General features: G+C 45.6%; 2 protein-coding genes across 8 annotated transcripts in view; one reads left to right on the top strand and one right to left on the bottom strand.

Moving 5' to 3' along the window:
* The window catches only part of LOC142257722 (synaptosomal-associated protein 23-like), a 285299-nt gene that overhangs the window by 62103 nt on the left and 195697 nt on the right, over positions 1-27499 (top strand). For 4 of the 5 annotated variants that reach the window (XM_075329877.1, XM_075329878.1, XM_075329875.1 and 1 more), the window contains one exon: positions 288-4275. In XM_075329877.1, the coding sequence (XP_075185992.1) occupies positions 288-350 (63 nt within the window). In that variant the 3' untranslated portion in view covers positions 351-4275. Of the gene's footprint in view, positions 1-287; positions 4276-27499 lie in introns of those variants that run through there. The other variant, XR_012727647.1, reaches the window with a different exon arrangement.
* LRRC57 (leucine rich repeat containing 57) overlaps positions 12301-27499 on the bottom strand; it is a 33599-nt gene continuing 18400 nt past the window's right edge. For all 3 annotated transcript variants that reach the window (XM_075330321.1, XM_075330322.1, XM_075330323.1), the window contains exons 4-6: positions 18258-18526; positions 16420-16605; positions 12301-12784 (exon numbers count right to left, since the gene is read on the bottom strand). In XM_075330321.1, the coding sequence (XP_075186436.1) occupies positions 12743-12784; positions 16420-16605; positions 18258-18526 (497 nt within the window). In that variant the 3' untranslated portion in view covers positions 12301-12742. The remainder of the gene's footprint in view (positions 12785-16419; positions 16606-18257; positions 18527-27499) is intronic.

Below are 27499 nucleotides of genomic sequence, written 5' to 3'. Positions count from 1 at the left end.
GCTGCTGGCCTCTGATTGGCTGGTGGCTACTATTGGTGAAGCTCTGCAGAGTGTTCCTCTGTTCCACGGCAGAGATCAATCATCTGAATTAAAGTGGAGATGGCTGCAGCCCTCGGCATAGTGCTGACATTGTCAGGGGGCCTGTGGGCCGCTACCTCAGGGGCCGCGTGTTTGAGACCCCTGAATTAGCTGATGAAAATAATCTAAGTATTTGATGGTTAATCTGAAAGGAAGAAAAATTTCCTTTTAAATCTGACTTAATATAATGTTTTGTTTTTTTTCTATAGGCAACAACTAACAAAGACCGCATTGACGAAGCCAACACGAGAGCCAAGAAACTTATCGAGTGAAGAAAGTCAGGACCTTCCCTTCAGTCCCTGTTTAGACTGTAAAGTCCTTTCCCCATGGTTGTGGCACAATACCAGATAAGATGTTTTAGGGATTGAATCTGTTTCTGAAGCCGCCCTGTTGTGTTCTGCTTTGTGTTATTTGATATTTACGAAGATCCTACCTTTTATCTCTTCTCCATCTTGGAATGTATGGTAGAAATCCATCGATCTTCATGTGACAACACTAGAACCGGTTGTGGTTCTTATTATACAGTTATTGAATGAAGGATACATGGAGTATTCACTATTAGTCATATATTATGTTCCAAGGTGATACAAGTTGGGTGAACATATTGTCCTTAGTGTTCGGTAGTGGCGAGGTGAGGGGGGTAGGTAATGGTAGATAAAGCACGCTGCGTATGACGTTAGTCTTCTGTAGCCGATTACTAATTGAGCAGTAGATCCAGCCATTATTTGCTATTAGTTATTAAGTGAAACCATTCATTCCTACATTACACAAACAACCAAAGACCTTGTCCCGTTACCATCAGCAGAAAGGTCAGGTAAGAATCCGGCCGTCCTTAGGGAAAATGCATAAATAGATGCCAAATTATACCTAGCCCTGTACAGACAGGATTCTTAATATTTCCTCCTACTCAGTATTGGTTTTATGAAGAAAAGGGTCTTGTAGTCTTGGGCCTTAATGGGGACTGGACCACTATCCCAGCCTTTTCCTTAGGCCACTGCCTCTTACCTACCGGCATTTCCGGCTCATCTTGACTAACATGGCCTGGAAAATGTACGGCGGTGTGGCCACGAGGAGGCGGTTTGTGGGGCTCCAGTCCAGTAGCCACGGATTAGGGTCCTGCCACATTATTATCTTTAGTAAATGGTTGTTTTGCGTACTAAGTGGCCACGATTTGGTAACCCTGTGCAACTCCCTTTAAAGGGAACCTGCCACCAGGTTTTTCCCCTTATGAACTGCGGCCACCACCAGTGTGCCCTTTTATATACAGCATTCTAGAATACTATACTAAATATATATATATATACAGCGTGTCTTGGGTTCATTTATATAATGTAAAACTAAAACAAAAATCTTTAATACTCACCTAGGGGGTAGTCTGGTCTGATTGGCATCGCTGCTCTCAGTCCGGCACCTCCCATCTTCTTGCAATCCCTGTCCTCCTTCCCAGCGCCATGTGCATGACTGTCCTGTGTCATTCACAGAGAAGCCTCCATTGTGCTCCGGCGGAGGCGCACTTTGATGTGCCTGGCTGAGGGCAGAGCAAAGTACTGTAGTGCACCTGCTCGGGCGGTCTATGACCTATCCTTGCACATTACAGTACTTTGCCCTCAGCCGGGCAGATCAAAGTGCGCCTGCGCAGGAGCGCAATGGCAGCCTCTGTATGAATGACGCAGGACATGTCATGCACATGTGTCTGGCCAGGAGGAAGGTGATCCTACAAGATGGAGGAGGTAATGGACTGATATTAGCAACACCCATTGGACTGCACCGCCCCCTAAGTGAGTATAATAAAGGTGTTTTTATGTTATACAGAGCGGCCTGGGCTCTTATATACAGTATTCTAGAATATTCTATAGAAGGGGTCAGCGGTGGTGGCTGCAGCTCATAAGGGGAAATCCTGGTGACAGGTTCCTTTTTAGGCCTAAGCCACACGGCGAGAAATTCTGTGCGAGTGGAGTGCGATAAAACATCACATTCCACTTGGACCAATTCTAGCCTGTGTGACAGCACACATGAGCGATTATTTTCTCAGCCCTAATCGGAGCGAGAAAACAATTGCAGCATGCTACAATTGTAATGAGACTCTTTTTCTCTCGCACCCATTCAAGTGAATGGGGTGAGAGAAAAATCGCACTGCACTCACGGTACACCGGTGTACTGCCAGTGCAGTGCGAGAATCACAATAGCCGGCTACGGAGGAGAGAGGAAGAGAAATCCCTCCCTCCCCTCCTGAGTGCCGGCCCGCCCCCCGCAGCTGAGGTCTGCTCGCACAGTCGGAACGCAGACGCAGGAACACTCGGCTCCTGCTGTGCTGCCAGCATGAGCCGAGTGTCATGCAAGCATCGCAGTGGTGGCCCCAGCCTTAAATGGCGTCTGTCAGTACAGAATGACTGTTCAAACCAAGCACAGGCACAGTGCACATTTGGCACTGCTGAGCAGCTTGGAGCACCTTTCCATCTATGGCTATGTGCGCACAGCGCGTTTTTCGGGTGCGTTTTTGGCCTCAAAACTGCATGACTTTGCTTCCCCAGCAAAGTCTGAGTTTTCATTTTTGCTGTCCGCACACAACTGTTTTTTTTTAAGCTGCGTTTTTGAGCTTCAAAAAAAAAAATGTCAATTCTTTCCTGCGTTTTTCTGCGTTTTCTGCCCATGCAATGCATTGGAAAAACGCAGCAAAACGCAGAGATCAAAAACGCACCAAATCGCGCTAAAAACGCATGCGTTTTTTGATGCGTTTTTTCAACGCAGGTGCGTTTTTGTGTGTTTTTAGCGGCCAAAAACGCAGTGTGCGAACCTAGCCTATCTGTGTGCCTTTCTTTGTCCTGTAAAAACCAAAACTGCCTTGGCTAGCTGTGGAAAACAAGTAGTTGGGAAGGTGCACTGAGCTGTTAAACCGCACCAAGGGTGCTTCGAGCGCCTGTGCTTGGCTTGAACAGTAGTTTCAACTTTACAAGGATCTGTGTTTTTAAAAGGGGAAAAAAACCCTCTTCCACCCTCTCATCTTTATGACACACCATCTATACCGGTTTTGCTGGATGTGTGTAGGATTTATCCGGTGGATCACTGTGTATAGCCATACACACTTGGTTGCTACCATCCACCAGTGAAAGTAATCTCTACAGGTCTATTACTTGTCTGCCTAATCTACAGGGGATCACATCGTCCAGACTAATGAAGACTTTTCTGTATAAGAAATGAGGTTACAATGGCTTACACCTACCTCAGATGCTGGACACAGAGACGCCATGTTGGAGGGTTTGATTTTGCCCATTTTATTTCTAAAATAACTCGTGTCGCCTTAATTTGTTTTGTAGGGGTTTGTATAAGAATTGAAAGACTATATGCTTTTTCCTATCTCCATTTTTGTCCTGGTGTAGCTCGGCAGTGTGCTTCTATATAGAACGATGGCGGCCGTCATAGCAGTCTATGAAACCAAATAATGTCAGAGGAAGTGCAATTCTCTCCTACACCAAATATGATGATGTACTCACTGCTGTGCCTTTGATTTTTATAGCTGGAAATGTATTTTATATGTATACTGCCATTATTCCACCTGTCCGTGCAATGTCTGATACAAGTTATGTAGATGTATTCTGATTAATTTCTATTTTTTTCATCTCTGTAAAGGCGCCACATAGTACGGGGTTGTCCAGGGTGGGAAATAGTTCGCCCGATTTTATTGCATTTACATTGAAATTGAAGTAACTATGACTTGAAGGAAAAAAATAAAAAAAATTATATATATATAATTAGTAATAGACTACAGCCCAGCTTATAGATTGAAGAGACCACAACCAAGCTGTACACTGTTACATTGGAGACATAATTGCATAAGAGCTGTAAACCATTTATTGGAAAAACAAAACTTTTTCTAAAACTTTTGCAACTGTTCCATTGTAGAGATCTTGCTACTCTTGGGTATGGGATGATTGTGCTTAGATTATACATACAAGTCAATGGAAATACTGTACATCAACTTTACTGCTTGCAAAACAACTTTGTGCCTGATCCTGGACAACCCCTTTAACTACGGCCCCTCTGCATCTTTACTCCTGGATTGTTTAATCTGCGTCCTCGTTGGTGTGTGACGTCGTCCTGCGTCTTATTTATGTCATTGGTGAATATCACAGACGTGCCTTGTCATTTTCTGATGATTTTAAACCTTCTAACCTCCAATAAAAGTAGCTGTGAAGACAGTGACGTGAGCCCGCAGCTCCTTTATACAGTGATCATGTCCTCTGTGATGTGTGCATGCTTTTTCAATGCTGTAATGAAATTTCAGGTTTATTTTCCCATCTTTTTAAAGGGTATGGGCACCTATTAAGGTATTTGCAAAATGCAGAACACGTTAACTATAAGCCCTCAGTGAGCTTCTCTTTGGTTCCTGAACTATTTTCTGACCCAATAAAGTTGCACTTTGTCTCGGTTGATTTATACCAAACCAATCATTTTAATAGAAGATAGAGTTCCAAACCTGTTTTTTTTTTATAGCAAGCTTACTGACTGATTCATTGGTAGCTCTTTCTGCAGTCTGTTGTGTATGATTACATTTAGAATGACCCTCAATATATTTGTGTGTGTGTGTGTGTGTGTGTGTGTGTGTGTGTATATGTATTAATTTTGGGGGAAAAACATTTATGCCCATAGTCTTGGCCATGAGTAAGAACAAACTGAGGTGACAAAGATGTATTTCCTTCCCCCAGCAAAGTCTATGGAGATTGCTATTTTGCTGTCTGCACTGTGCCTTTTTTTTTCTCCAGATTGGCTGCATTTGTTTTTCCTGCCTTTTTGAGCCCTTCCAGGCAATAGATTTGCCTTTAAAAAAAAAAAAAAAAAAAAACACTCATTGGGCAAAATGCAGCAAAACACATGCGTTTTTGCCACTGGTACATTTTTGTGTGTTTTTTGGGGCCAAAAACGCAGCATCTTTGTGGTTAGCAAAGATGCACTGTGTGAACAAACCCTTAGGACGCATGGATCGGCAATAAGCACCCAGGACTGCTCATGGGTCTAGATGCATCTTGCACCTGTCAGGTTCCCTTTAATGCATATCCAGGATATTAGTGAATGTTTGATACAGGACCCCACACAATTCATAGGTAGGAGTTTCTAGTCCCATGGCTGCTGTGAATATATAGGGTGGCCACACATCTCAGCATACACTTTTATGGGAGTTTCAAATTGACCAGGGCCCATTCATTGTATTGGGAACTGGCATAGAAGTGAACAGAGCTGTATGGCCACCAAACAGGGCAAGGAATCCCAGTTCTTCTCTTGGGATAAGTGCGTGTGCCTCCCATTAGCCATAAGTGTCTAAGGCTGCTTTCACACTATGGTTTTTTTAACGAAAAAAACAGATCCAGTGCAAATGCGTTTTTAATTTCAAGGCATTTGCAATGGACTCGCGTTAACATGCATTCACATGCGTGCATTATAGTAAGGATCCAGCGACTTGCAGTTTAACATTTTTCAAAAAACACTACTTGTAGCGTTTTTGAGCTGCGTCCAAATGCTGCAAATTGCTGGATCCTGACTATACTGTACGCAAACGCATGTGAACGCTGCATGCTGATAGATAGGATCCTGCTTGCTCTACTGAGCATGCCCAGAAACCAGCCTCGGGTGATCAGTCCCTCTCTCCACCCTCCCTCTCTCTCCCCCGCCTGAGAGCTGCAGACACTCGTAACCAAGATAAATATCGGGTAACCAAGCAAAGCGCTTCTCTTAGTTACCCGATGTTTACGTTGGTTACATGTGCAGGGAGCAGGCAGCCGGCTCCTAGCACCTGCGGATGCTCGTAACCAACGTAATTATCGGGTAACCAAGCAAGTTACCCGATGTTTACCTTGGTTACGAGCCTCTGCAGCTGTCAGAAGCCGGCTCCCAGTCTGACTCCCGATCACATGACTCCAATGCCCATCCATAAACTTAGTGACAGGATCCTGCAAAATAACGTGCATTTGCATGCGTTTTTTTGCTGTAAAAGCAGGATCCGCTTTTACAGAAAAAAAACCGTTCATGATGCATGTTAAAAAAACGTAGTGTGAAAGCAGCCTAAGAGAATATTTTACAGAATGAGTGTTAACAATAAAATGTGTGCAGGTAACATCTGTTACATTATAGAAGGTGGAGGTGATATTTATTAGAAAGATCACTTCTGGCCTATAAGGGCAATCCTGTCATAATGTATGTAGAGTGTGGAATTACATGCAAAAACCCCCCACAGGGTAATAGCAAGAGCAGGCTAAGGCATGAGACTTCTACAAATCTCATCTGCATACAGCAGACTACTGGTAACATAAAATCTGCATTGCAGGTCAATTCCTTTCTGTGGGCTCAGTGTCGACTTTACCTTTTGCAGTGGAATTCTGCACCAAATACACAAAATGTGAATTTACGCCGCTCATACATCTTAAGTAGCTGATCGCTATCTACGCGACTCTCCTAATTCTCTATGAAGGAGCCACCGCCAGAGACTAATCTGTTAGGCTAAGTTCACATTACCGTTAATTTGTATCAGTCACAATCCACGGCTATGGTAAACAACGCAATCCATTTAGCGGATTCCGTTGTGTCCTATAGACTTGTATTAGTGGCGAATTGCGACTGATGACCTTGCGTTGCATCCGCTGCGCCGCGGTCAGTCGTTATTGGACTGATCGCCGGGCGGGAACAACGCAGAATGTAACGTTTTTAGGGCCGTCAAAATTAACGCACCGCCCAGGAATCCGTCGCCATCCGTCACGCTTGTAATGTTTGTCTATGGTGCTGGATTCTGTCGTAATCCGTCTTACGACAGAATCCAGCGCTGGATTCAGTCATTGGCACACCTATTGGGCTGTCCCAAACACAAACGGACGCACAGCGGATGTAAGGCTAGTTTCACACTTGCGTTGGACAGCTTCCGTAGCATTGCGTTGTGTTACGGATGCAAAGGATGCGTTGCATATAATGGCACAACGGATGCTACGGATCGTACAAAACAACGGAAAGCTTTTTTTTTTAATTTTTTTTTTTTCTTCTTTAGTTTTACCGGCAGCAGACTATTGTGAACGATCAGCCGGTCGCTCAGCTGAGTGCTGTCACTTGCCGGCGGGCGGGCGCTCAGCTGAGCGCTGTCACTTGCCGGCGGCTGGGCCTGCTGGCGGGCGGGCGCTCAGCTGAACGTTCGGCCACCGGGAGACAAAATAAAGTTTGTGATTTAAAAAAAAAAAAAAAGAGCTTGCGCAGTGAAATCCTGAGGATTCTGCTCAAAACAACGTTACATGCTGCGTATCTCCCACTGGGCAGAAGCAACGGAGCGTCGCCTAGCGGAAGCAACGCAGGTCCTTTTGGCACAATCCGTCAACCATACAAGTCTATGGGAAACAGCGGAATCCGTTAACGGATTCCGCTGTTTTCCAAAAGGGCGGATTGTAACGGAAGGAAAACAACGCAAGTGTGGAAGTACCCTAACGGACGCGACGGATCAGTTTTTTTCACAGGATTCCTGTGAAAAACACATCCGTTGCGTGAGTTGACATCTAAAAAACGACCGATCCATCGCTGACTGATTTAAAACAATGGAAATGTGAACCTAGCCTTAACCCCTTCACGACCGGCCGATTTTTCGCCATTCTTTTTCTGAGAGACTTAACTTTTTTATTTTTCAGTCAATATGGTCATGTGAGGGCTCATTTTTTGCGGAACGAGCTGTACTTTTAAATGAAACCATCAGTTTTACCATATAGTGTACTAGAAAATGGCAAAAAAAATTCCAAATGCTGAAAAATTGCAAAAAAAGTGCGATAGCACTATGGTTTGACATATTTTATTCACTGTGTTCACTATATGGTAAAACTGATGTGTGGGTGTGATGCCTCAGGTCAGTGCGAGTTCGTAGACACCAAACATGTATAGGTTTACTTTTATATAAGGGGTTAAAAAAAATCGGAAGTTTGTCCGAAAAAAGTGGCGCACGTTTTACGCCATACTCCGTGACCCGTAGTGTTCTCATTTTTCGGGATCTATGGCTCAATGACGGCTTATTTTTTGCGTCTCGAGCTGACGTTTTTAACGGTACGATTTTTGCGCAGATGCTACGTTTTGATCGCCTCTTATTGCATTTTGCGCAAAAGTTGTGGCGACAAAAAACATCGTTTTGGCGTTTGGAATTTTTTTGCCGCTACGCAGTTTACTGATCAGATTCATTGATTTTATATTTTGATAGATCGGGCGTTTCTGAACGTGGCAATACCAAATGTGTGTATTTTTATTTTTTTAACCCTTTAATTTTCAATGGGGCGAATGGGGGTGATTTGAACTTAGGTTTTTTGTTTTTTTTTTTAATTTTTTAAAACTTTTTTTTAACTTTTTTTAATTTTACTAGTCCCCCTAGGGGGCTATTGCGATCAGCAATCCGATCGCTCTGCAGTATCTGCTGATCACAGCTACAAGGCTGAAAACAGCAGATACGCTCTCTTTCTCTTTTGCTGTGCGGCTGGCACAGCGAAAGTGAAACCAAGTCAGGTGTAGTACTGGAGTCATCACATGACCCTGTGCTACCATGACAACTATCGGGAGTCACGTGATCGCGTCACGTGACTTCCGGTATCGGGCGGTAAGGAAAACATTACCGCAATCGCGCTTATAATGGCGCTGTCATGTATTGACAGCGCCATATAAGGGGTTAATCGGCACGAGCAGATAACTATTCTGCTCGTGCCTAGCAGGCACACAACTCAGCTGTGAAAATCAGCTGAGATGTGTGCCGATCGCGGCATGCGCTGCCGCCGGAGGACCGCGGGCAGTAACATTATGTCATTTAAGACGTAATTTTACTGCCCGTGGTCGTTAAGGGGTTAAAGAACAAAATAATCAGGGGTCTGAAATGCTTCTTTTCTTCCCTGACCTCAGCTGTTCAGGGAGAATCAGAAGACCCCAGTGTTCCCACAAACTCCAGTCCTCGAGAGCCACCAGCAGATCATGTTTTCTGGATACAATACTGAGGAAATCCTGAAAACATGATCTGCTGGGGTCTCAAGCACTAGAGTTGGGGAATATGGTGCGGGTGGTTAGCTGAACACATTGCAATGAGCAGGTGTAGACATCATTAGTATAAGATGTATAGTGGCCTTTAGCTTTACTTTCATGTATGTAGGCCAAAAGTGAATGGGAGACATGTGTCCTTCATCCACCAGATGCATGCCAGCACCGGCCATAAGCATCCTGTGTGCAGGATAGAGCGCCTTTTTGTGAAGTTACAGCTCTTTAGGAAAAATGTCAATCGCAAATCCTGAACATGAAGAGGTCTGCACATAATATCAATCCTGAACCTGGCAACTTCTTTTACAGCATTACCCAGATTTGTTTGTTTTTTTTCTTCAATTTTTGGTTAGGAAATATGCAAGAAGATCTAAAAAGTAAAATAAATTAGAAAATGTCATGTCTTTTTACATCAATTTAAGAAATGTGCTCCTCAGACCATCCGGGGGCATCACAGTTCTGGACCAGACCCCAATCAGAGGACAATAAAAGTTTCACACTCCTTATCTATGAACTGCTGCAATATTTACTGCCACAACTGTTTGTCCCCTTGCCATGCTGATAGAATGGAGCAGTAAATAAAACAAGTGACGTGAAGCAAAACTATGTCCTGTTGTGTATAAATATGTGACTCTTCAGATTTTATATTATACCATGTCTGATCTCCAAAGCTTGCTATTATTACCATCTTTTCAGTTAGCCATTAAAAAGGTATCAACCACTGAGGACTAACGCGGGCTTTACACGCTACGATATCGTTAATGAATTATCGTCAGGGGTCACGGTGTTTGTGACGCACATCCGGCTTCATTAACGATATCGCAGCGTGTGACACTTATGAGCGACCTTAAACTATCGCAAAAGCGGTCAAAATCGTTTGCCACGGAGAGGTCGTCCTGAAACAAAAAAATCGTTTTCGGCTTATTAGCGATGTTGTTCCTCGTTTCTGCGGCACCAACATCGCTGTGTGTGACACCACAGGAGCGACGAACATCTCCTTACCTGCGTCCACCGGCAACGCGGAAGGAAGGAGGTGGGCGGGATGTTATGTCCCGCTCATCTCCACCCCCTCCGCTTCTATTGGACGCCTGCCGTGTGACGCCGAATGAACCGCTCCCTTAGAAAGGAGGCGGTTCGCCAGCCAGAGCGACGTCTCAGAGCAGGTATGTGCGTGTGACTCTGCTGTAGCGATAATTTTCGCTACGGCAGCGATCACCACATCTCGGCCGTACGACGGGGGCGGGTGCTATCGCGCTCGACATCGCCAACAAATGCTAGCACTGTCGCAGCGTGTAAAGCACGCTTAAGTTCTTTTTAAAAAAAAATAAAAAATTTATTTAACTGTCGTAACTATCAGTTGCTTTTAACTTTATGGACTGGCTAGAGTCAGCTGTAATTTCTTAAAAGATTATGCAATGTGTTTCAGAGATGGACGGACATTGTAGATTACACACTACAATACATATCGACTATAGGGGCTCATGGATGCTTTTATCATATAGCCACAACAGTGACATAACTACCTGCAGCCACCACAAGAGGGAGCCCACAGCATACAGCTTTTAAAGGGAAGGTATCGCGGTTTTTTATTTTTGTATTAAAAATAGTGATTATGAAATCAAGTATTTCTAATAAAAATGAAAATCGCAGCTTATTTAGTGTTTATTTAATTCTTATTTTACTGGGGGCTGCCATGCTGGATTTGCCGTGTGTGTAACGACAGTTACTCCTTTATGGCAGCCCCTGTGCATAGACTCTGATAGTCGGGCTCCGACCCCATGAAGTACGTTACAGTGGGCGTCTGCTGTGACCTGGACGTGCCCCCTGGGCTGTCCAGAACACAACAGAGGGAGGAGACCAGCGCCATTATTGTGGAGCTCACAGCGTCTGCTGTTTGCTCCACTTTACCCCTGTCACCCGCTGGGATGTGTGAGTATGGGCCCCCTCCCCTCCCCTGTTACAGTCTCCGGTGACATCCCATCCCTCCGTTCTCCCCAGCCCCTGCTCTCCCCCCACCATTACCGTCTCCAATGATACCCTCCTCCCTATGTTCTCCCAAGCCCCCCACTGCAGCTCCCGCCGCCGCAGCTCCCCCAGCTCTGCCCCACGCAGCAGCTCTGCCCACCTCCGCAGCTCCCTCAGCTCTGCCCGACGCAGCAGCTCTGCCCGCCGCCGCAGTGTGTGTGTGTGTGTGTGTGTGTGTGTGTCAGGCACAAGGTCCCCATCAGGGGTGGTGTGTGTGTGCATGCGCGCGCCACTGCATGTGAGTACCTGTGTGTGTACCGGTGATACTGTCTGCAGAGTTGTGTATCTAATCCTATCCTGTGTGATACTCCTGCTATCCTTGGTGACACTTTGGACAGTTGTGGTCATCAACAAAATGGCTGTGCATTATGTCCCTACATGTCATTCTCTGTTATCTGTTGTAAACACTCAGATTGGGAGGGGGAGGCGTGCCACCACACACAAGAGAGCAGACTCCGCCCACTTTTACTGCAGGCTGTAATCTGAGCTTTTTATACAGTGGGATTTCTGTAGGATTTCAGCAGCTGCTCCCCCTAGTGTTTAACAGTGGAAAATATAAAAAAAAGTTTGATATTTTGCTCAATTAAAAACAAATAATAAAGCTACGGCAGCTATCACACGATATCGCAGCTGCAACGGGGGCGGGGACTATCGCGCTCGGCATCGCTACCATTGGCTTGCAATGTCGTAGTGTGCAAAGTACCCCTTAGGATAGGCCATCAACCGGCCACCCCCGCCGGTTAGCAGTTCTCAGTCCCGGCAACAGTCGGACAGAAATGCTCAGCTCTGGAGCTGCTCCGTCTTCTGATAGCGGCTGGGTACTGCACATCCGCCTTCTATTCTAATCAATAGGAGGCACATGTGCAGTACCCAGCTGCTATCAGAAGATGGAGCAGCTCCAGAACTGAGTATTGCTGGCTGCTGCCGCTAGGACCAAGTAAAGCTTATCAGCGAGGTGTCAGACATTGATAGCCTAACCATAGTATAGGTCATCAATGTAACTATCGCGGACAACCTCTAACAACTCCCAGTGATTCTTACAGGAGTATATGCAGTGAGCTCTAGCAGGGGGCGGCCAACACATGTTATGAAATGGATCTGGGAGTATGATACTTTCCAACATTTACAGTATATTATGTGTGTGTATATATATAAATAATATAATATATAAAAATGCGTCCAAGATAATATTTAATATGACAAATGGCAAAAGAAAAAAAAATGTACATTTAGTAACAGTGCAGTGACACAATAACTAATATGGCTGTCAGAATGGTTTGATAACATTTTGGAAAAATACATTTAAAAAAAAACAAAACTTACAAATAATAATTGTCTATAGTGAGCGGAATCATTGCTATCCATAGGGTGGTCTGCTTCCACATTACTCACTGCAGTAATAAAATCTCGGTTTGGACCCAGCTCACACCACCGGTGTTTCCAGCCCACACATCGTCCATGGCTCCCACCTGCCCATGCTGATATTAGATGGGAGCACGCTAGCTGAGAGAAGAAGCTGCGAGACCAGACACAGGTCCTATATTCAGAGCTCACCCCGATATCCGGTGAGGAAGTAGTCGCAGTTAATGCTTACGCTTCGGTAAACGCCGCCCCATCACACAAACTTCTTCCGTGTTGCTGTGAACCGTTCCATGTACTGTGGGGGAGGGGAAAATATACAGGTAAGATCACAAGTTATCCCAATGCAGAAAAAAAATAAATACACAATTAGTGTAAATTAAATATTCTGTATTTTAAACTAGGATGATTAGTGACGCAGTGACCAGATCTGTCTATCACCCTCCTGTTCTTCCAATGTGGAGGTCGACTGAGCTATAGCTTGTTTATTTAAACGTAATAAGAATATCTGTGTATGTAAATAATCAAAATATAGATGTAGTTGTATAATTATCTGTCTGTCTATGTAGCCATCGCATAGACCCATAATATAATTTTAAGTTGTATAGCCATGAAGGAGTTAACCAAAGATAATGAAGCCAGAATGTGAAGCTGCAAAAGTGTTATCAGTAATGTTCACACAGAAGGAATTTACGAAAGGCAGGCAATGTGCTGTAAGAAATTGGGGAGTGAAGCACTCCCTGTTTAGCTTCAAGGTTATTCATGCTTACTGTATAATTGGATCTATCAAATACACGAGTTCAGTTGGTGATGCTGGCTCAAGGAGAACATGTCTCATGTATTCATTGTCTGATACATTAATGTCGGCTCTGATATATATATAGCTAATACGGCACAGTCTCTGGATTACCCGTGAGATGATATCATTAGCAGTCTTAATCTAAACTTCCTCCCTTCACACCAATGACTGAGGCCGCTGGACTGGTCTGGTCACCTTCTCCTCCAACAACAGCCAAATAAAATCACCACCACACACCATGGAGTATAATATAATCAGGGGTGACATGCCATACTCCTCTCATCATGGTTCTATACTGAGCACTGATGCCAGTACAGCATGGCACAAGACCACTGCAGGGGGCATATACAACATATTTGGCAAACCTACACCATTTGGAGAGAGTGTTTCCAGCACTGCAATAGTTAAAATAAATGCCAGCCTATTAAAGGCCATCAGTGGATGTCGGCGCACCTGCCATGGGCAGCCAATGACATAACTGTTTGTGCAAATATGGAGTAGCAAGAGGATGTCACAGGCAGAAGGATGGGACATGATTACAGGAAGGAGCCAGGAATGGGTAACATTACTAGAGAAAGGGACCAGGGATGAGGGACAATATCACAGAGAAGACCCAACATCAGGGACATTGTTAAATAAAGTTGCCCAGGATGGGGGACATTATTACAGAAAAGGGATCCAGAATGAGGAACATTACAGGCACAGGCTCAGGATTGGGGATATTATTAGAGAAAGGTACCCATGATGGGGGACATAATCAAATAAAGGGAACAGGCTGAAGACATAAGTACAGATAGGGGCCAGAATGAGGGACATTATTACAGGAAGGGACCTGGGATGAGTAACATTATTACAGGAACAGGCTCAGGATAGGGACATTATTACAGGAAAGGGCTAGGGATTGGGGACATCAGAGAAATGTAGCCATAATGGGGGACCTAATCAAATAAAGGGGACAGGCTGAAGACATTATTACAGATGGGGGCCAAAATGAGCGACATTATTACAGGAAAGGGCCAGGAAAGAGGATATCATGACAGAAAAGGACTCAGTATGAGGGACATTATTTGATAATGTCACCCATCCTGAGCTCCTTCCTGTAATAAAGGACCGAGAATAGAGAACATTATTACAAAAAGGGAACCAGGATGGGGAATATGATTACAGAAAGGGGCAAGTAAGAAACATATTTTTAGACAATGGGACCCAGGATGAGGGACATTATTACAGGAAGGGGCTCTGGATGGAGGACATTATTAGAGAAAGAGACCCAGGATGAGAGACATATCTGGAAGGGGCTGAGGATGGGAGACATTATCAAATAAGAGGACTAGGATGGGGGATATTATTTCAGAAATGGTCCAGAAAAGAGGGCATTATTACAGAGAAGGACCTAGGATGAATAACATTATATCAGGAAGGGGCTCAGAATGGGAGACAATATTACAGAAAGCAGCTAGTATGGACAACGTTATTACAGGATGAGGCACATTATTACATGAAGGGGCCCGGACAGAGGACATTATTACGGAGGAAATTATTACAGGATGAGGGACATCATTACAGGAAGGGCCCAACATGTGGGACTTTGTTAAATATAGTTTCCCAGGATTGGGGACATTATTAAAGAAAGGGGCCAACATATAGGGTAAATTGTTAAATAAAGTTGCCCAAGATGGGGAACATTATTACAGAAAGGGGCCAGGACAGAGGAAATTATTACAGGGTGAGAGACATTATTACAGGAAGGGCCCAACATAGGAAACATTGTTAAAGTGGCACAGGATAGGGTACATTATTACAGGAAGGGACCACGACAGAGGACATTATTACAGGAAGGGGATCAAGCATGGGGGCATTATTACAGAAAGGAGCCAGGACGGAGGACATTATTATAGGAAAGGGTCAAGTATGGGGGCAATATTACAAGAAAGGCTCAGGAAGGGAGACAAAATTACAGAAAGGGGTCCAGGATAGAGAGCATTATTAAAGGAAACCACCCAGGATGGAGTACAATATTACAGAAACGGGCCAGAATGGAGGACATTAGTACAGGAAGGGGTCAAGGATGTGGACACTATTACAGAAAGGAGCTAGCTAGGACAGATGACATTATTATAGGATGGGGGAAGATATTACAGGTAGGGGCCCAAGACAGACGACGTTATTACAGGAAGGGGCCAACGAGGGAGGACATTATTAAAGAAAAGGGTCAGGAATGAAGAAATTATTACAGGAGGAGAGACATTATTACAGGACGGGACCAAGGATGGGGGACATTACTACAGAAAAGGGGCCAATATGAGGGACATTGTTAAAGTTGCACACGATGGGGTTCATTATTATAGGAAGGGACCAGGACAGAGAACATTATTACAGGAAGGGGTGACGTATGGGACAATATTACAGGAAAGGCCCATGAAGAGAGACAAAATGACAGGAAAGGGCATAGGATAGAGAGCATTATTAAAGAAAAGCACCCAGGAGGGGTACAATATTAGAGATCAAGACAGAATGGAGGACATTATTACAGGATGTGGGACATTATTACAGAAAGGGGCCAGGACAGAGGACATTATTATAGGATGGGGATTGTTATTACAGGTAGGAGCCTAGGATGGGGGACATTATTATAGGAAGGGGACAGGTTGGAAGACATTAAAGAATGGATAGGGGACGTTATTACAGGAAGGGGCCAGGGTGGATGAAAATATCACAGGAAGGGGCACAGATGGCAAGATGGGGGACTTTATTACAGGAAGGGCGCCTCAAAATGACCATAAAAAGTGGCTTTACAGCAAGAGCATTTGTCTAGTACAGTAACTAATGGTCTGTATACGAACTGGAAAAGGGTTTGCTGACCCAAAAGTATAGCGTCATAGGCTGTTAGCAGTATATCAGTTTGGGTCAATATAACCACACTCAGTCCACACGTTGCGAGCTGTGATATACGGCTGTCAGCACGCAGATATTGATGTTACCCATTTGATAGTGGGTTGTTCACTTTGAGCAATGTCTGTGATAGCAGAGCACCATACTGCAGAGTAAACTTTTAGCTTCACTGTAAAAAGATTATTTTTATGGCCGCACTTGCTACACTTTGCGCATCTACATCATCTACTTTCAGCACTGACCTTATCGTAACCATCCAAGTCCCGGAGATTTTTTATTTCAAAGAGGTTCCCATCAACAGCCAACAAGGAGATCTGCGAGTCGCTGAGGATACTGTGAGGCAGCATGCTGAGCTCCAGACAGTTCTCTTCAAGTCGAAGGACCTTAAGACGTGGGCATCGAGAGACCTGCACTGAGATCTGTGAGATCTGGGATTCAAAATAAATATATATCAATTTACTACAGTGATTAAAATTGTGCCACTGCAAATACAAAGCTACAAGGAAGTAAATTTGTCCACCGTCCGCCCTGCTTTACACTACCGCACAACTAAGGCTACATCTAGCCAAATATTGCTTGAAAAGATTGATACGAATCCCGGGGCACAGATCTGCCCACCCGTACACTTCTGTGAAGTCTATGGATGTCAATTTCTCACAATGCAAATAAAAGAGTAACATTTTTTTTAGAACTTTGTGGAGCATGAAAAGTTATGAAACTTTGCAAATCACTTTATTAGGGGATATAGCTTTAGTCCTGTTAAAGCATAGCACAACAGTGGCTTCCAAACTCCTGCTTTTCCCCAGTCTATTTCCCTACCTTCAGCTGCACTCATATAAGAATGCACTCATGTGGAGTACAGATGATGGCAGTGAAAAAGTCGGCACCTGTCTTCTCCTCTGAGTGTTGTGCTTAGCAATATCTCCTGCAGCAGCTTATCCTCAGAGTGCTGAGATGATCTTTTCACTGCCATCATCTGTACTCCAAATGAGTACATTCTGATATCAATGCAGCTTAACGCAGGTAAATAAATTGGGGAAAGGCAGAGGTTTGGAGGCCTACTACGGAAAATTTGTCTTATTCCAAAGACATACTTAGGGCGGCACGGTGGCTCAGTGGTTAGCACTGCAGACTTGCAGCGCTGGGGTCCTGGGTTCAAATCCCACCAAGGACACTATGTGCAAGGAGTTTGTATGTTCTCCTCGTGTTTGCGTGGGTTTCCTCCGGGTTCTCCGGTTTCCTCCCACACTCCAAAGACATACAGATCGGGAATTTAGATTGTGAGCCCCTATGGGGACAGTGTTCCTGATGTACGTAAAGCGCTGCGGAATATGTTAGCGCTATATAAAAATAAAGATTTATTTATTTAATTTTACATACTTAAAGAGAATCTAGATTGTGATCCCCAATGAGGACAGGGATAATAATCTCTGTAAAGTGCTGTGGAATATGATTGGACTATATAAGCAATGCATAATAATAAAAATAATAATTCATTCCTATAAAAAAATGAATAAAAGTGACTTTCACACCTTTGCTTTTCCTCAGCCTATTTACCAGCCTTTAGCTGCATTAATGTCAGAACGTACTCATTTGGAGTACAGATGATGGCAGTGAGAGGGTCAGCTCAGTACCTGTATGTCACTAACTCTGGGGATAAGCTGCTGCAGGAGGATGTCCAGAGAAACGCAACAGTCAGCAGAGGAGAGAAGGACTGCCATCACTGCCATCAGCAGTACTTCAAATCATTACATTCTAATATCTATGAAGCTGAAGGCAAGCAAAAAGAATAGGGAAAAGCAGGGGATTTGAAGCCACTTTGCATCTTTTTACTGAAACAAAGACATATTCGCTAATAAAGTGAGCAAAGTTTCATAAAAAATTTTAAAAAAAGATCATAGTATGGGTTACTATTTGGAACATAATATTTTTGCAATTCAATTTTCCTCCTTGCCCCCGTCTCCGTAGATAAAGACAAGACAAGCACTTATGAGACTGCTTTTCCTACTTCACCCTAATCTGAGATGTTTCAGACCAGTTCTTTAGGAATTCAAATATAGGATTAGCGGTCTTTACTTACCTGGTTCTGGTTCAGGTTTATCTCTATGGCCTGCACCCCAGAGATTTCATCTGGAATTGCCTGAATTTTATTTTTTGACAGATCCACCACATTCAGGTGCCGTAAGCTGCAGAGCTGAGGGGGTATGCCACGCAGCTGGTTACCGGAAAGGTTTAGGGTCTTCAAGGTGGAGAGCTGCCCAAAGTCTGCAGGGAGGCGGCTGATATGGTTGCTGGCAAGGTGCAGGGTCTCCAGCTTTTTTAATTTGCACAACTCATCAGGGAGCACGGCTGAGGAGAGAAAGTAACATACATTAGCTTAGAATTAAGCAGCCTGCCCCCTAGTGGTCAAAGTTATGTGAAAGTATTAAAGTGAATCTGTCCTAAGTAAGAGCATCCGATTATAGCCACGTAGTCCGAGCGGCCAAACCAACAAAAAATATTACTCTGTGGCACCAAAAGATACATCGGCCATATAGGGGTAGGCTAATCTTATTAGGTACAATATTACAAAAACGGGTCAGGATGGAGGACATTATTACAGAATGGAGGACCTTACTACAGGAAGGGGAAGGATGGAAAACATTATTATAGGTTGGGGGACGTTATTACAGGAAGGTGCCAAGCATGTGGACATTATTATAGCATGGGGGATAGGATGGAAGACATTATTAGAGAAAGAGGCCAGGATGGAGATTATTATAGGATGGGGGACGTTATTACAGGAAAGGCCCAGAATGGTGGACATTATTACAGAATGGGGGGACATTTTTATAGGTAGGGGCCTAGGACGGAGTACATTATTACATGATGGGGGACATTATTATAAGAAAGGGGCCAGAACAGAGGACATTATTACAGAAAGGGTACAGGGCGGAGGATACTATTACACGATGGGGGGTATTATTACAGGAAAGGCCCAGAATGGTGGACATTATTACAGGATGGGGGGACATTATTATAGGTAGGGGCCCAGGAAGGAGGACATTATTACAGGTAGGGGCCTAGGGCGGAGTACATTATTACAGGATGGGGGACATTATTACAGAAAAGGGTCCAGAACGGAAAATACTATTACAAGATGGGGGGTATTATTACAGGAATGGAGGACATTATTATAGGAAGGGGCCAGGACAGAGGACATTATTAGAGAGTGGGGGACATTATTACAGAAAGTGGCCAGGATGTGGGGACTTTATTGCAGGAAGGGGCCAGTATGGGTGAAATTATTACAGGTAGGGGCCAGGACGGAGGACATTATTACATGATGTGGGATCTTATTATTAGAGGTAGGGGCAAAGATGCGTGAAAATATCACAGAAAAGGACACAGACGGCAAGATAGCGGCCATTATTACAGGAAGAGCACCTGATAATGGCCACAAAAAATGACTTTATAGTCTCGGTATTTGTCTAGTGCAGTAAATGATGGTCTGTCTACAAACTGGACAAGTACTTATTCACTGCAAAAAATGTGCACATCATTGGATTATATTCCTCATAGCACGTTACCTGACGTGTGTGTATGTATAATATATATATATATATATATCACACACGCTGTTGTGTAAATGGAATAGACGTCAGATGAAAATTATTGGCAATTATCAAGACACACTCAATAAAGGAGTGTTTCTGCAGGTGGGGACCACAGACCACATCTCAATACAATGCTTTCTGGCTGAGGTTTTGGTCACTTTTGAATGTTGGTTGTGCTCTCACCCCTAGAGGGGTAGCATGAGACGGACTCTACAACCCAGACAAGTGGCACAGGTAATGCAGCTCATCCAGGACGGCACATCAATGTGAGCTGTGGCAAGAAGGTCTACTGTGTCTGTCAGCACAGTGTCCAGAGGATGGAGCAGATACCAGGAGACAGGCCAGTACACCAGGAGACGTGGTGAGGGCAACAACCCAGCAGCAGGACCGCTACCTCCGCCTTTGTGCCAGGAGGAGCACTGCCAGAGCCCTGCAAAATGACCTCCAGCAGGCCACAAATGTGCATGTGTCTGCACAAATGGTTAGAAACCGATTCCATGAGGATGGCATGAGGGCCCGACGTCCATGGGGGTTGTGCTCACTGCCCAACACCGTGCAGGACGCTTGGCATTTACCACAGAACACCAGGATTTGCAAATCATGTGGGGTGGCATTTCTTTGGAGGGCCGCACAGCCCTCGATGTGTTTGCCAGATGTAGCCTTACTGCCATTAGGTACCGAGATGAGATCCTCAGACCCCTTGTGAGACAATATGCTGGTGCGGTTGGCCCTGGTTCCTCCTAATGCAGGACAATGCCAGACCTCATGAGGCTGTAGTGTGTCAGCAGTTCCTGCAAGATGAAGGGATTGATGCTATGCCCGCCCATTCCCCAGACCTGAATCCGATTGAGCACACTTGGGACATCATGTCTCGCTCCATCCACCAACGTCACGTTGCACCACAGACTGTCCAGGAGCTGGCGGATGCTTTAGTCCAGGTTTGGGAGGAGATCCCTCAGAAGACATCCGCAACCTCATCAGGAGCATGCCCAAGCGTTGTAGGGAGGTCATACAGGCACGTGGAGGCCACACACAATACTGAGCCTCATTCTGACTTGTTTCCACTTTCATTTTGTGTGTCTTCAAACACAGGCCTCCATTGGTTAAAACATTTGATTTCCATTGATGATTTTTGTGTGATTTTGTTGTTAGCACATTCAATGTTGTACAGAACAAAGTATCCAAAGAGAATATTTCATTCATTCATTCATTCATTCATTCATCCAGGTCTAGGATGTGTTATTTCAGTGTTCCCTTTAATTTTTTGAGCAGTGCATATATATTCTTATATATAAAATGCAGCACAGGTCGCTTTACATATTTATTTGTATTAATTATAATATTGTGGTATATTTATACAATTAAACTATTTTATTATTTCATGTTCCGGGGCTTTATCTATTTCTTTATACACTGCAAACATTTTACATGTTATCCGATTATACAAGAAGAAGAAAAAAATCCAGCGATGAGAGGAAAGCTGCCACATTACATATACATTTATACCACTGTAATTGATTAAATGGTTATAATTCCCATGTATATGTGACTGTAATCTGACCAGTACATATATTTACACAACACAGGTCACGTAACCTATTTATTTATATTGATTCAAATATTATGGACACATTCACAGGTCCAAATTATTTTATCTCCAGATCATTTTTGGTCACAAGTCCTGAGCAACTACCGTATTCTACAAGTGCATGACACATCACTTAGCTAGCTGTGTACCCAAAAAAGATTAAAAAAAATTAACTTTCACTGTTTAAAAAAAAAAAAAAAAAGATGAATGCGTTCTCCTGAGGGATCTCCTCCCAGACCTGGATTACAGCATCTGTCTACTCCTGGAGAGCCTGTGATGCAATGTGGCGTTGATGAGTGGAAGGAGACACGATGTCCCAGATGTGCTCAATGGGAGTCAGGTCTGGGGAACGGCCAGTATACAGCAGCAATGCCTTCATCATGAAGGAACTGCAGAAACATTTGCGACACATGAGGCCTAGTATTGTCATGCATCAGAAGGAGCCCAGGGCACACTGCACCAGCATATGGTCTTACAATAGATCTGAGGATCTCATCTCGGTACCTAAGCACAGTCAGGGTACCTCTGGTGAGCACATGGAGAGCTGTGCGGCCCTCCAAAGAAATGCTACCCCACACCATAACTGTCCCACTGCCAAACTGGTCATGCTGGAGGATGTTGTAGGCAGCAGGATGTTCTCCATGGCGCCTCCAGACTCTGTGTGAACCTGCTATCATCTGTGAAGAGCACAGGGCGCCAATGTCAAATCTGTCAATCTTGGTGTTCTCTGGCAAATGCCAATCGCCCTGCACAGTGTTGGGCTGTAAGCGCAACACCCACTTGTGGACGTCGGGCTCTCATACCATGGAGTCTGTTTCTGGCAGTATGAGCAAACACATGGATATCCATGGCTTACTGGAGGTTTTTTTGCAGGGCTCTGGAACTACTTCTCATGGCACAAAGGCGGAGGTAGCGGTCCTGCTGCTGGGTTGTTGTCCTCATACAGCCCCCTCCACGTCTCCTGGTGTGCTGGCCTGTCTCCTGGTATCTGCTCCATACTCTGGACACTGCTGACAGACACAGCTAACTCACATTGATGAGCCATCCTGGATGAGCAGCACTACCTGAGCAACATCTGTGGGTTGCAGACGCTGCCTCATGCGTCCTCTAGGGGTGAGAGCAATGACAAACTACAAAAGTGACCAAAACAACAGCCAAAAAGGATGAGAACAGGGAAATGGTCTGTGGTCAGCACCTGCAGAACTGCTCCTTTATTGGGGGTGTCCTGCTAATTTCTGATCATTTCTACCTGTTGTCTGTCCATTTGCATAAAAGCAGGAAAAATTGATTCACAATCACTGCTGCTTCATACCTGGACAGATTTCACAGAAGTGGGATTGACTTGGAGTTACATTGTGTGGTTTATGTGTTCCCTGTATATTTTTGAGCAGTGTACATATATATATTATATACACATAAAAACACACAACATGCACACATACATATACATATAGGTGATTATTTCCTATATATTATTTCCAGTTGTAGACTGTGCACAGTCATGGTGGCCGATATGTTCTACCTGACTATATGGATTGTGAAATCTTTAGAAGTGATAGAAGGATATCGTAGGTTAAATACGTTAATTTGGACTCATCAGACCAAAGCACAGATTTCCTCTGGTGTAATGTCCATTCCTTGTGTTCTTTAGCCCAAACAAGTCTCTTCTGCTTGTTGCCTGTCCTTAGCAGTGGTTTCCTAGCAGCTATTTTACCATGAAGGCTGCTGCACAAAGTCTCCTCTTAACAGTTGTCCTAGAGATGAGATGTGTCCAAACTTTTGGTCTGTACTGTACATACACCCTATTTATTTATTTATTTATTTATTTATTTAATATTGACAACATATGTGCTGTATCATTCACACAGAGTCTCCATTGCTCTCCTGCACATGCACATTTTGATCTGCTCAGCTGAGGTCAGATCAAACTATTGTCCTGCGCATGCGCGGGCGGCCTTTCAACTTTTCCTCGTGCCTGCGCATTATAGTAGTTTGCTCAGCCCTCTGCAGGGAAGAGAGAAGGGCACATGCGCAGGACCGCAATCGAGACCTCTCTGTGAATGACGCAGCACGCATCATGCACATGGCGCTGGGCAGGAGGACAGCAATCGCACAAGATGGAGGCAGCGCTGGACTGAGAGCAGCAACACCCATCAGACCGGACCGCGCCCTAGGTGAGTATAATAAAGGTGTTTTTACTTTCTACACAGCGGCCTTGGCTCTTATATACAGTATTCTAAAATGCTGTATATAAGGGCCCACTGGAAGTGGCCGCAGCTTATAGGACCCAAATCTGGTGACGGCTTTCCTTTAGTTCTTAATACAGGCTGTGGAAGATGCCCAAGTTTAGCCTGGATATGAGGAGCTTTCCCGCATACACACTGAAAGTAAGTAACTGGATGTCAACAAACGGATTTTTGTGTACTCACTGTAAAATCGTTTTCTCTTAGCCATCATTGGGGGACACAGGACCATGGGTGTTATGCTGCCTATCCATAGGAGGAGACTAAGTAGATGCAAAAGCATAGCTCCTCCTCTGCAGTATACACCCCCTGGCGGGGCCAGGCAGCCTCAGTTTTAGTACACAAGCAGTTGGAGAAAAAAACAGTAAAAACTTCTCAACAGAGGAACATGAGAAAAGAAGAGTCATAACCAAATAAGGTACTGAGAGAACCAACAGGGCAACAGGGTGGGTGCTGTGTCCCCCAATGATGGCTAAGAGAAAACGATTTTACGGTGAGTACACAAAAATCCGTTTTTCTCTGACGCCTTATTGGGGGACACAGGACCATGGGACGTCCTAAAGCAGTCCATGGGTGGGAAACATAAAAGAAGACAACACAACCCAAGGACTAGGAACCAGTCCCAGACAGCCTGGAGCGCCTACTGAGAGAGGTGCTCTACTGCCGTTTGCAGAATTTTCCTACCCAGATTTGCCTCAGTTGAAACCTGGATATGGACTCTGTAATGCTTTGAAAGCGTATGTAGGCAAGACCAGGTCGCAGCCTTACACACCTGTTCCACTGAAGCCTGATGCCGAATGGCCCATGAAGCACCAACTGCTCGCGTGGAATGAGCCCGCAGCCCACTAGGAATGGGCTTGAGTTGCAAGCGGTAGACTTCCTGGGTCGCAGAGTGAATCCAGCGAGCCAGAGTCGCCTTTGAAGCTGCCTGTCCCTTTTTAGGCCCCTCAGGAATGACGAACAAAGAGTCCGTTTTCCTAAAAGGGGCTGTCCTGGATATGTAATATCTGAGAGCTCTGACGAGGTCTAACGAATGCAGAGACCTTTCCACCCTATGAACTGGGTGTGGACAAAAGGAAGGCAGAACAATGTCCTCGTTCAAATGAAACGGGGTAAGAACCTTTAGAAGGAAATCCGGAAGGGGGCGCAGAACCACCTTGTCCTGGTGAAAGATCAGAAAAGGCTCGCGGCAAGAGAGTGCTGCTAGCTCCGAAACCCGTCTGATGGACGTAATTGCCACCAGGAATGTTACCTTCCAGGACAGAAGAGCAAGGGAGGATTCCTTGAGGGGTTCAAAGGGGGACCTCTGGAGACCGTCCAAAACGAGGTTGAGGTCCCATGGGTCCAGCGGCCGTTTGTACGGGGGAACTAGATTGGAAACGCCCTGGAGGAAGGTCTTGACTTGCGGTTTTTGAGCCAGGCGGCATTGGTAGAAGATATTGAGAGCACTGAGACCTGCCCTTTAAGGGAACTGAGAGCCAACCCCGCTTGCAAGCCAGACTGTAGAAAGTCGAGAAATCTGGGGATGGCCGTTAGTTTCCCTGCACCATGAAAGGAAGATTTTCCACGTACAGTTGTAAATGCGGGATGAAGCAGGCTTTCGGGCGCTGATCATGGTGGAAATAACCGCGGGGGAGAATCCCGCTCTTGTTAATACCCAGGTCTCAATGGCCATGCCATCAGCTTCAGGGCTCTGGAGTTCTGATGGGAAATGGGCCCTTGGGTCAGCAAGTCCAAGATGTCTGGAAGGCGTCACGGTGCGTCTGTGAGCATTTGTACTAATTCGGCGTACCAGGCGCGCCTGGGCCAGTCCGGTGCTATCAGTATCACCGGGACTCCCTCTGCCTTGATCTTCCGGATTACCCGCGGCAGCAGGGGTAGAGGTGGAAATATGTAAGGCAGGCAGAAGTGGTGCCAGGAGCAGACTAGAGCATCCGCGCCGATGGACTGCGGATCGCGTGACCTGGCTATGAACACGGGTACCTTTGCATTCAACCTTAAGGCCATTCGGTCCACGTCTGGTGTGCCCCAGCGAGTGCAGATGTGTAGAAACACATCTGGGTGGAGAGACCATTCTCCGGCGGCCAGGCCTTGGCGACTTAGAAAGTCTGCTGCCCAGTTCTCTATCCCCGTTATGTGTACCGCTGATATCACTGATCCCGTCAATTCGGCCCAGCTGAGGATCTTGTGGGCCTCGAGATAAGCCGCTTTGCTGCGGGTGCCCCCCTGCCGATTGGTATAGGCTACAGCTGTTGCATTGTCCGATTGGACTCGAATCTGATGACCCGCTAGCAGAGGGCAGAACGCCCTGAGCGCGAGGAAGATCGCGCGGAGTTACAGGATGTTTATGGGTAGGAAAGACTCCTGGGGCATCCAACGTCCTTGAGCAGTATGGTGCCGGTACACTGCTCCCCAGCCTAGGAGGCTGGCGTCTGTGGTCAGGACCAGCCAGTTCACTGGGAGAAAAGATCTCCCCTTCGATAGGGATGAGGACCGAAGCCACCAGCGGAGTGCGCACCTGACTGAAGGCGTCAGGTGAAGATGTCTGTCCAGGGAGAAGGGGCTCTTGTCCCAGGCCACTAGAAGGGCTAGCTGCAGTGGGCGGAGGTGCAGTTGAGCAAAGGGTACTGCTTCCATAGCCGCCACCATCCTGCAGAGCACTTTCATGCTGAATTGAATGGAGCGATACGAAGGACGTAGAAGGCAGCGTACCGCTCGTTGAAGAGCGATCACCTTGTCCTGAGGGAGAAAGATCAAGCCCCGACGGGTGTCCAGGGACATGCCCAGGAAGGTGATGGATCGTGATGGGATCGGGGATGATTTGTCTAGATTCACTAGCCACCCTAAGCGGGATAGGGTGTCCACAGTGATCTGTACGCTGGTTGAGCAGTCACGGATGGAGGGGGCCTTGATGAGGAGGTCGTCCAAGTAAGGGAGAACGACTATTCCCCTGGCGTGAAGGACGCTCATGACGGTGGCAAGGCCCAAGGGTAGAGCTACGAATTGAAAGGTGGAGTCCTGAAATGCGAAGAGGAGGAACTTTTGGTGATCTGGGGCGATGGGTATGTGCAGGTACGTGTCCTTGAGTTCTATGGAGGCGAGGAATTCCCCTTCGACCATGGATGCAATAATGGACCTTAGGGACTCCATTCTGAATCTCCGTACGTGCACATGTTTGTTCAGGTGCTTGAGGTCCAGGATGGGTCAAACTGACCCATCCGTTTTGGGGACCACAAAGAGGTTGGAATAAAACCCCCCGAACTTCTCGTCGTCTGGGATAGGTATTATCACTCCTGCTGTTTGGAGCGAGTGGATTGCTGAGAAAAAAGCTTTGCGTCATTTTCGAGTCTTTGGGGGGTTTGAGAGAAAGAACCGACTCGGGGGTCGGTCCGAAATTCTATGTGGTAACCGGAAGACACAAGATCTCGCACCCATTTGTCGTCTGAGGCGGCAGCCCAGATGTGTTGAAAGAGCCGCAGTCGACCTCCTACAATGAGTGTGTCTTCCGGGGCGCCGAAGGAGTCATGAGGGGGGAAAACGTCGTGGCCGAGTCTCCCTAGTCCTGGACTGTTTCGGTCTAGGCTGCCATGACGAAGTGGGTTTCGGGGAGAGCTGAGAAGGTCGGTCCCTGCATAGTCCGCGGCTAGTGGCGGGGGCAGAGCGGGATGTCGACCAACCAAATGAGTTCCAAAAGGAGCAGAACGAGGACTGTGGACGTCTGGTGAAGGACGTCCTGGACTTCAGCTGGGGGAGGGAGGTACTCTTTCCTCCCGTGGCGTCAGAAATGAGCTTGTCCAGACGTTCGCCAAACAATCGGTCTGGAAAAAAGGGAAGGCCCGTGAGAGACTTCTTGGAGGCAGAGTCTGCTCGCCATTGTCGGAGCCAGAGAGCTCTA

The sequence above is a fragment of the Anomaloglossus baeobatrachus genome, chromosome 12, assembly GCF_048569485.1.
Source record: "Anomaloglossus baeobatrachus isolate aAnoBae1 chromosome 12, aAnoBae1.hap1, whole genome shotgun sequence".
Taxonomy (NCBI): domain Eukaryota; kingdom Metazoa; phylum Chordata; class Amphibia; order Anura; family Aromobatidae; genus Anomaloglossus; species Anomaloglossus baeobatrachus.
This window is presented reverse-complemented; position numbering and strand designations above follow the sequence as displayed.